Source organism: Seriola dumerili, unplaced genomic scaffold (assembly GCF_002260705.1).
Source record: "Seriola dumerili isolate Sdu_G_001 unplaced genomic scaffold, Sdu_1.0 BDQW01000116.1, whole genome shotgun sequence".
Lineage (NCBI taxonomy): Eukaryota > Metazoa > Chordata > Actinopteri > Carangiformes > Carangidae > Seriola > Seriola dumerili.
Window position 1 is genome coordinate 2,400,433 of NW_019174371.1, and position 10,970 is coordinate 2,411,402.

At 42.9% G+C, this 10,970-nt stretch overlaps 2 protein-coding genes across 2 annotated transcripts; both read right to left on the reverse strand.

Annotated features, from left to right (window-relative positions):
• Positions 1-233: 233 nt before the first annotated feature.
• On the reverse strand, positions 234-8,557 carry LOC111223824 (proteasome subunit beta type-5-like). The gene is made up of 3 exons (XM_022748107.1): positions 8,303-8,557; positions 5,876-6,182; positions 234-894 (listed from the first exon to the last, which is right to left on the reverse strand). Exons 1-3 carry the CDS (start codon positions 8,525-8,527, stop codon positions 611-613), a joined length of 816 nt encoding a protein of 271 aa, XP_022603828.1. The 5' UTR covers positions 8,528-8,557; the 3' UTR covers positions 234-610.
• A 352-nt stretch (positions 8,558-8,909) lies between these two features.
• LOC111223808 (proteasome subunit beta type-11-like) lies at positions 8,910-10,966 on the reverse strand. Its single transcript, XM_022748085.1, has 3 exons — positions 10,842-10,966; positions 9,363-9,744; positions 8,910-9,251 (listed from the first exon to the last, which is right to left on the reverse strand). Exons 1-3 carry the CDS (start codon positions 10,964-10,966, stop codon positions 8,910-8,912), a joined length of 849 nt encoding a protein of 282 aa, XP_022603806.1.
• Positions 10,967-10,970: the final 4 nt, after the last annotated feature.

The window sequence follows — 10,970 nt, forward strand, 5'->3', positions numbered from 1 at the left end:
AACGCAGAACATATAGGGGAGACAAAACAGGCTTTGCATGTACCTCTGAATCCCAACAGCTGGGGGAACAGATGACTGAAATGTAAACACAAACAGTGGCAAAATGACTACATCAAAAGGAAGATGAGGCAATGAGACTACACATTTACATAAAGAGGAGACTCAGAGATATACAACAGTTCACCATCACAGAGAACTAAAGGTAAAAGCAGCACTCGTAAACAACACCACACTTGAAAAAAGAAAAAAAGAACATGACAGGTTTTATTGAGAAAGATGTAGTTTCCCAGGGTATGAACTAAATTAAATGTATGTAGGGCAAGCACCACACTGATCCAACACTATATTAAAGCATGTTCGAGTCATCAGCCCCCCCCCCCTCTGCAGACCCTCACATCATACTCCCATATCGTGCAGGGTGAATGAAGCTCACTGAACTTGTATATAAAGATTTAAGCTAGCAACAGGTCAAAAACGGGCCACAGAAGTGATATAAGTGAAGCCAATCTGCAAATGAGTCCTTTTTTATTCATGTGTCAACCCTACTGACGTTTCAGAACATCTTCAACATTGGATACTAGAATAAACTCCTAACCCTCCCTATTCCTGACTATGCCTGATCTTTGTACTGCTGGTGCAGCATGAGCACATCATCCTGGGAGATCCTGGTCCAGCCCTCGCTGTGGACGTGGTAAAGGTTGACCTGCCCACCGCTGTAGGCGTCGCGGTATGTGGCCTGGTAGATGGCGCGGCGGCCTAGCTCGCAGGCCTCCTCCACGGTCAGGTCCTGTCGCAGGCCACTGTCCATCACACCATAAGCGTACATGGAGCCCGAGCCCACGGCGAATAGGTCGCCACACACGCGGTTTCCCTCTGAGTCGACGTAGTACAGCCCTGAGGAGAAGGGACAAAAAGCAGGTCAAGAGACTAGAAAGGCAAAGGGAGGGAGGAGGAAACTCTGTAAAAGGAGTTATGTTCCCACAAAAGCATCCTCTGATCTCCTGACTCAGGTGCTGAGCTTTGTCAGGAAATCTGAGATGAGATGGTGGTGTACATCTAACATCACCGCTCTCACACAAACAAACACACAAGCTTGTAAGCGCGTGCGCACACACACACGCACGCACGCACGCGCACGCACACGCACACACACACACACGCTATGACACTATGTCCTCGAGAGAGAATATGAACAGCTGCAACCTCTCCAAGTGAAGTAAGGCTTGCAGATATGAACAGCTGCATCCTCTTCAAGTAAAACGAAACCGGCCGCGGAACCTGCTGACGAGGTGCAGGCCACATCACTGTCTGCCCAGGGGCCTTACTCCAGGCCTTATTGATCCCTGCAAACGCGCCAAAAATTAACTATCGACCCGCAACATGAGCTGCACAGGTACTTGCACCTCGCACCTCAATAGGAAGGATGAAAAACAACAGCGTGTTCACATCCTGTGGACATGAGACGAGTACAGCACACTGATACCCCTTCCACACATACACACACACGTTTCTACACAGACTGTACCTTCACCTCCACACATACACGCACTTGAATGACACACAGGCGCGACTTCTCTCCACACAAAACTGACTAAACATGTAATCCCATGTGCACTGTAGACCCACAATGCTCTGATGAACCCGTGAGGGACAGTTTGCTCCACACCACGCTACGCGGACACATGCGAGACATTTTGTTCTGCGCCGTGACACACTCGCTAGGCCCGACTCCAGTGTGACGTGGAACGGGTGACTAGCAGCAGCCTGTGAGCTCGCCCACAGCCAGCCTGCAGATGGTAAAAAGACAGCATGCAAAAAAAAGACATGTTTTTCATAGCGCTTCACAAAGCAAAAACCTGTGAAAATGATACTCACGCAGAGGAACGCAGGAACACATGCATATAGAACTGCCTAATACCCGCTGCTTTCGCTCATCTCACACATTAAAAAACACTTCAAAATGCCCTCAGATTCCACATCCTCGCTTGCAGTGTTTCTCAGCTAAACTAGTGACAGTCTATTAGGGATAGAGAGCCACTTGCTTTTCCTGAAAAAAAAAAAAAGAAGCTTACCATTGCTTTCAACTAGCAAATTGCAGCTTCCTCAGCCTGTCGTTAGCTTGCCATGATAATCATCCAGTGCCTGTCTATGCACGGGGGTAATTTGCCATTCTGAGACCTGCCTGTTCCTCTCGAAAACTGTAAGGGACTCGTTAAAAACATAATAGGCAGGGAGAGAGTTGTAAAGGCAGGCTCTTGTGTTGAGTAGCACAGTTGACGGAGGTGGATGAGGACTCTTTAGGAGGTCCAAGTATAGAAGCAGCGTGGCACCAAAAAACACTTCCCACATCCATTCCTTTCCAAACACACCTGGGGTCTTTGTAGAGCCCAATGCAATATCACTTATCCGTCTCTGCAGCTCAAACACTGATGCAAAAAAAACATGCAGGCGTCAATGAGTGCTCAGAAAACAAAAAAAGGATGGGTAAGATTCATAAGGCCCACATTGGAGCATAAGTGGGGGCACGTTGAATGGGTGGTGGAGCATTGTAACACTGGCAGCCAAGACAGGCTCCTTCCACTCCATCAATCAACTGACAGGTGCTTAAGGAGGCTTTTTCTTTTTTTTTCTTTTTTTAAACAGAAGCCACTGCAGCTGGCTGTACTGACAGCCTTTAGAGGTGGGTGAGGAGCACAGTGCAATGGATGGGTGGCTAGCATCAAATGGGTCAGTGTCTATCCGTCATCCGTCCTTCCCTGTAGAATTCACCACTGGATCAAGAGTAAAGAGAGAGCAGCAGCAGCAGCAGCTGAACAGAGGCAGGGGAAGGGGAAAAAAAAAATCAAATCACGTCACTCTCTTGGGAGTGGCTGTAAAACTGACATGGGTTTTCTCTGACAAGCTCTTGTATCAGACACTATTTTACTGTTTTGTCATGAGGCCACATCCCATTTAATCACATATCTCTTTATTATAGACCCTTCATGTCCTTGTACGGAGCAGCAGGGGGGGCTGGGCAGAATATTTTCTCAGTCAACGTAAAGCAAATTCAAAGTTATCAAGCATCAACTATACCCTGATTACAAGTGTCATAACATTTAATGTTGTTACAAGGAGACATATTTGTCAAGCTCCTCAACATAGCTTTTGTTTGATTTATTTCGCATGCAGCTTAAGACACTCCATCAGGGGAATAAGTGCTCTTGACATGATTGTAGCCAACTAATGAGCTTCCCGTCTAATCACGATTGATTTAATTTACATGACATTTACCTCTCCATTCAATCATTGGCATTGCAGGGGCCATGGCTAAGCTCGCACACCTACTGAACTTATACAGGGATCATTATTTCCCCAATTGATTAGCCGGGATTTAACACGTGTCATTTACGTTTGTTGGCATACCGGAGGGTCGTCATTGTTCACACAGACCTCTCTGCTTTCCAGACAAAGCCGGCATCGATCTCAGTGGGTGTACAGGCATTATGCATGCGACCCAATTGTCCGGGGCTGAGACCCAACGTCCATCATCCCGCCGCACTCTCGCTGGCCCACAGTCCCAGCCTCATCGATTTCCCATTACTGTCTCGGTGTGGCGGCCTCTGTAAGCACACCTTCGGTGATGAACGGCCCCACACTGAGTGGCATCCAAAAACCACAGCCTCAAGTAAAAGAGGGGCAGAGCATGAGAGAAGCTGCAGTACCATCTAGTGGGCAACTCTGGGAACTACTAGTGTGTTTGTACTTCAATGCAACAGCACATGTAACATGCAGGAGAAAAACTGGAGAATTTCTTTAAAATATTGAATAAATAAATGTGGAAAGTCTTTTGTTTCATTTCAAGAGAGCATAACTGCTACTGCATGTGTTGAACAGCTAACTACACATGCTCAGCCACAGGTTGAGAAATAATGAATGCTACAAATAGGGACACTGCTTCATGATCTGTGCATTTAAATGAGTGGAATATTTTGCTCATCGCTTCAGCTTATTGTCAACACAATAGCAAAATTATAATTGATGCGATCCCTGCTTAAATATCTCGATAGTGAAATTATACCATGAGTCTGTTCTCATTAATTGTCATTTTTAAATCTAATTTGACTAAATAGAAAAACTAGTAAATGAGCTCAGAAGAGTGCAGACCTCATACAAGGAGGTGTATTGTATTGTTCAGTCTACTTTAGTGCACTACTGCAGTGTGCAGGCTAATAATCCCGGGGCTGAACTTCATAATTACACTCAACACTTCTCCTTGGCGACGGCAATCTTTTTTCCAATAATAGAAGTAATTATTGACAAAAATGTACATGCCATGATAACCATTACCAGAACTGATTGAGTATAAATTGCATGATTGGTGTTGTTCATCTGTGTACTTGTGAACGCCTGATTTTAAGCAGCTTGGAAGTTATGGTCAAGTTAAGGTTACTAGTGTGAATGCTGCATTTTCATATAGAGGTATTTGTCTCATTAACATGTTAGCTAAAAAGATAAAGTCAAATTAAACAATTATCATTGCTCTTTATTGCCTCATCAAAGTGGTGAGAAAACTTTGCTTGTTGCTTGACTCATTTGACTTATATTTGATGGCAGGGGCATGATGTAATTATGTCACCCATCACATTCACTAAACTGTCATTCAGTGAATCCTTTGAACAGGTTGGCATGTCTGTCGTGAGACATGTTGGTGTTGGCTCCCTTGGTCTGCGCAGGTTTGAAACATCTTTAACAAATGGGCTTTGTGGTTCCTGTGGTTTGTCCTGACTGTCGGCTACGTGAATGAAATAATGCCATTTTCACTTTGTGTGTCTGCTTAGTCGACAAGCCGTGAATGGACAGCAAGTGCGCTTGTACTTGCAGCCACACCTCTCGTTTTGTTGCTGTCATGTTTAGTAGAAGCGGAGTGCAGGGAGTGGAAGCTGGGTGCTGCGCACACACACACTGCCCTGCTGTCACACATCAACACAGGAAATTCTTAAAGTATTGGTACCAATATGTGGGATGTTGTACATTGGGCTATTGCAATACGTTTCTAGTATCGCTAGACTGTGAAATAAATGTGTGCTCAGTATGTTTGAGTGTGTCAATCCGACATGAATTACTAATATTTTCAAAGAAATTTGTTACAATACATGTCTGGTGATACTAAACTGACTTACAAAAATATAAGACTGACCACTGAAAATTCTATGTGGTAAAACAGGAGCCCCCTAAACAGAGTTACAAAGTATACGCAATTTGTACTGAATATATGTTTCTAGAATCTTTAAATCTTAACTCAAATTCAAAGCAGTGAGCCACAAAAATCTTTTTTTCTACAGGACAAAAGTTTTGTCTTGTTTTATGTCTAGTTCTAAATAGATTTTCTTGCTCCACTGAAGTCAAACATATTCCATCGTATTAACTATGTAAGTGATAAACTGATTTATCATTTAGCCTAAAAATATCAGAAAATAAAATTAAAAAGACCCAGAGGTCAAATTCCTTGTTTTCTTCACTCTGACATAAAAAATAATAAAGCAAATTAGCGGAAGAAGCTGGAACTAGAAACCGTTTGGCATCGTTACTCGCAAACTTACTTAAATAATTAATCAATTATCCAAATGGTTACCACTTTTACTCTGATTAATAGATCAATCATTGCATCTCTGTTGTTCCATATCCAACCTGTCACAAAAACATTCAACAAAAAAGACCCTATTCAGTTTAAAAAGAAGGAAATTTACCAAGCAAGATTTTTTTTAAAACACTGAAAAAGGTGATTATAAGTAAATGTCTTGATGTGGCTCTTTACAGAAATCTCAATTGGGAACAATAAATTAATACCAAGTATAGGCCAGATGTGCACGTCATATACAGCTGTTGTATTTACCTGGGCCTCTCTTGTCCCAGCCACACACCATGGTTCCCATGCTGAGTCCCATGCCCTTGTACTGGTACACCATGTTAGCGAGCAGCTTGGAGGCTGCTGCCACTGAGATACGCTCCTTATTGCGCAGCTCGTAGATGCGGCACTGGCGGGCCAGCAGACGTTCCCAGAAGCTACAGTCTGCAGCTCCTCCAGCCATGGTACCCAGCAGGTAGGGGTTGATCTCAATCACCTTCTTCACTGTTTGAGATGCGATGTAAGAGCCCGCCGTGGCTCGAGAGTCCACAGCAACAATAACACCATGCTGGAACTGAGAGAGGCAACAGCAGGGGAGACACATGTTAGTGAAGCACATCACAGAGCAATTATTGCCTGATCATGTCACCGAAATTTGGAAGCACCATTTCTTTTTTTTTTTTTCTTTTTTTTTTTTTTTACACCATAGAGTCAGTGGCGAGTAAATCAATGCAAGTATGCATGTTATAATTACTGCATCTGTTAGCTTCCATTATTTGTGTGTAAACAAGGCAGAAATGTGCCGCTGCTCTACAGCTGTCAGAGAAAGCAATACATGGTTTGAGCTCTGCCACAAAAGCTGCTGGATAAAAGGTTAGACTTTTGTTCTTCCCTCCAAAATCCACAATCAGTGAACTGACAAGTCACAACAGCAGTACATTACTAAAATGAAGACAACAGATTTGGCCAGTCAGAGGAAGATGCCTGCTGGGGAGGTTTTCATCGAACCAGCCTCCACGTCGCTCCGGGATTAAGGGATAAGGTTGCCGTTATTTATCTTTTCTTTTTATCAGCAAATCCCCTGAAGAGACCAAAACCAACAGCAGGAATAGCATTCAGTATTTACAGTGCTCTGCTCCTCTGACAAACTGAGAGGAGAAAGCTAAAATGGCTTTTCATTGTCGTGACAAGTTGTGTGTCTCCCAAATGTAACAGTGTGGCTCTTTTATGTGTTTTTAATAGTTTATGGACAACAATGGAGTTCTGTGGCACAGAGGCAGAATTTATATTCAGCCATTACACAATCTTGTTAGTGGCATAAAATCCATTGTTAGTTTTGGTGTTTTCATGGGACTTGATGATAATTACAAAATAACAGTATCCACTTCTTTCCGTGGAATGTAAACCCACCTGGACTCATTTTAACATAATTTTAAGCCTAAATATTTGCAGCAAAAGTAAGCAGTGTGCCTCAACTTTTAGAAAGCCCATTCTTTGTTTTAATTATTTATATATCAGAGCTTCAGGATCTCCTATGTCCTTTACTCCTACTACATTCAAGAAGCATATACACATTGTGTGCTTGTGTGTGTGTGTGTGTGTGTGTGTGTGTGTGTGTGTGTGTGTGTGTGTGTGTGTGTGTGTGTGTGTAATAAACTCATGGTATGTTGTATGTTAGTTATGACTCAACTATTTTTGAAGGCTGATAGAAATATGTTTTATACTTAATATCTTTAAGTTTGACAGTTTTAGGGAAACCACAGTCAGTATTATCTATGTCAGAATTTCATGCCCCGTTCATTTAGTGAGAACATCAGATACGGACACTCACAGATGACAGCCACCTTAAAAGGGGAAACATTTGAATAAAGTATAATCAGGTAATTAAGTGAACAAATAATACATGTGAAAAATAAATTGTAATGAGAAGTTGTACAGGCTGTTCTCCTTCCAGTCATAGATGTTTTAAAAAGCTTGGCAGGACATATCATTCCTGAAGTCATTAACTTACAATTTAAATTTCTGACTAGCCAGATCCTCTGGTCTACAATTACCCAGCCTCATCTGGGCATAAATAGTTTATTGGGGTTGAAAGCTTGTACTAAATGTGAAATCTGATAAGTAAATATATGCTTTAATGCCCCTGCCTTCTTTGCCTCCAAGGATGTGATGTATTTAACTTGGAAATATAAAAAATTTGGACAGTTTTTATTACATTTAACTTTTATTCCACAATACAAAAAGAAAGCCCCTGTAACACTTCAAGTGTATTGTATTGAAAAACGATTAGAGCATAAAACAAGTATGCGAGTTGGTGCTGTTTACATACTTGATATCTAGTTTCCCAATCATGCACTGGCCAGGTGCAAATAAAGTCAAAGGGCAACTAGCTATAGTGACATAAGTAATGTCATTGCTGTCAAAAGCACACGCAGACCTGCTTACATGTACCGTGCTGCTTTTCAGCCAGAAACGTCAAACACAAACCATCACAAATGGCCATGTGAGCATCTGCAATGAGAAAGCGGTTTGTAGCCATGCTAGCATGCTAACGTTCGGGACGAGCCGCTATGTTAGCTCTAAAGCGTGATGTTTAAAGTCTGAATGATTTATTAGACGTTCTCCTTGACAACTATGCAGTTCGTTATTGTTTTACGGTGCCAGCTAGCTACAATTATCTACTCTTTAACTTACTTTGAATGCTAAGGTGGTGGTCCCATGCAGAAACTCTATTTTCCTCTCGACGCCATCATCGTCCCCTGCACACAGCGGGTTTTTAACGGAAAAACTGAGGCTGTCTCCGGGAGTAGCCTCAAAACCCAGACCGCTATGTCCGGGTCCAGAACCAGACGCAAAAGGCTGACAATTATCAAAAGAAAAATCCGCACAATCACTGTTTAACACACTAGCAAGAGCCATCTTTGAAACTGTCTGATGAGCAAGCAGCTTCCGCCGCGTAAAGGCAGGAACATTTATCGAATCATGGCGGCAAAATCCCACAGCGCCCCCTGTGGCTGTGGAGGAGTGTAGTGTCAGTGCAGTGATGTGTAGGTACATAAAAAGTTGGATAAACTGTGAAGAGAGACAAACAAATACCAACAAGTAGTAAATTAAAAAAAAAGACTTACTATGATAGAGTCTATGAAAAAATAAGTTTTCTTTCTGGCAAACAAAAGCGATTAAACTATGAAAAGTTTAAAAAAAAAAAAAATCAAAGCCAGCGATTTTATCTTTAAAACATGACTATTTCTAAAATTTTGTGCCCCCAACCCCACCCCTCCTCCCACACATATACTTTGACTCATGTGGGAACTTTTGGTTCTGTCAGTCTTTTTCTTTCCTCCACTATCTTTGCCCTCCTCTCCATGTCTCTATAATATTCCTCTTTCAGGTCCTCCCTCTCTCTTTGTTTCCATCCGTGGGCTGTGATGTGGAAGAGGTCCACACTGTTTCCTGAGTAGGCGTCTCTGTGAGTAGCTCTGAACACGGCTTCTCTTGCCAAAGAGATGGCCTCGTCTTTGCTCAGGCTCCCCCTCAGTCCTATATCCAGGACTCCATAAGCATAAGGAGAACCTGAGCCCACAGAAATGACATCTCCCTGCAGTCGGGCTCCATCACTGCACACATATATCAGCTGTGGGCCACTGTTAGGGGATGCAGAACATGCCATTGCAGTTACATCTTGGCTACTAACGGCAGCTGAGAAGCTATCACCAGTCAAAGAGGATGAGTCTGCACAGTCAGTGTTACCTGCTTCTTTGTCCCAGCCACACAATGTAAGAGCCACACACACGTCAGTCCCTTTAAAGGGGTGCAGCATAAATGATAGGAGTTTAGCAGTCCCACGTATTGACAGGCGCCGTTTGTGCCGCAGCTGGTAGAGTCTGATCTCTCTGGTCAGAATTCGCTCCCACAGCATGCAGTCTGCACCACTCCCAGAGGAGGTGACCACCAGGTGGGAGTGAATCGGGGTAACTTTATGAACAGCCGGGCAGGCAACAAGCCCCCCAGCACTGGCACGTGTGTCTGCAGCTGCAATGACACCACCTTGGAAAATGAAACCAAGGGTCGTTGTTCCGTGAGACAGAGGGAAAGGCCTGCGGACTGTCACTGAATGCTTGGCCGGGAACGGAGGTCTGTGGTTGATAGAGGCAGAGTTTGGTAAAGTTGGTAAGAAAAATTGTAGTGGGACCTCACCAGTTGTCACGCATTCTTTTAATCTCCTCGATCCAAAACTGTAATAGTCAGTCATATGAAAAGTATCTTCCAAAGATGAAGACCACTTGTGATACACAGGAGTGTCCTTGAAACTGCAAATATCCTCTAAAGCCATAATGGTGTCATATAAGCAGATACAAGAGATTCCTTGATCAAAAAAACAGAGTGATTGGCAGGCAAAAAGTGTTCCTCAAACACAGATTAAACCAGAGTGCATCCTGAGGAAAACTGGTCATAAAGTCATAAACTTTGTACATCCCACTGTGATTTTGTAGTAGAGACCCCTGCAACCTCTCATCTTCTGTTGACTGTCTACTCCAAAAAAGACAATGTTGTGATCCTTTTATAGGCTTCTCAAATATGACACACACACACACACACACACACACACACACACACACACACACACACACACGCACACACACCTGTGGACGTAAGTGATATTTTATCCTATCTGCTGTAAAAGTGATATCCAGAGAAGCCACTTTCTGCAAACCTTGTACATTTTGCTTAGTGACCAAATCATCTTGTCATTTGTAAGCAAGTCCATACACATCTTTGTCATCATTTTCAGTTTGTTGTTAAGAGAAGGCACCAACCACCAACAGTAGGATTTTCATTTAGTAATACACCTACTTTCCATCCGTGTCTAAAATATAGCTATAAAAACAACAACATAAGGAATAGAGGACTGAAGATAATATGATAATCTGAGGGAAAAGCAATAGTCGTTCGTCATGCACGGACCCTAAACTGGCATTATACATTACATACATGTCCTTATACAACGTGAGCAACTGCAGAAGAATTATATTTCATGCACGGACAGATAATCATTTTTCAAATTATTCTGAGTCCCATTTTAACATTTTACAGCATAAAATGTGTTTGTCTTGCAAAACATTTCTGCAGTAAGTCAAAAAACACAAAGACTTCAACTGCTGAGTACAATAACCATAAACTCAAGACCCACGACGCGCAGTTATCGCGGTAATTTACGAACCATGCAACTGACGTAGTAGCGAAGCCATTTTGGCTCTTACACACCTTGCTATCCAATGGGCATGTGCGTCCTTGCAGATCCAAGATGGCGTCAGTTTCCTCGAAAGGCAGCGCAACGAGATGGTCCCAGTCAATCATTCAG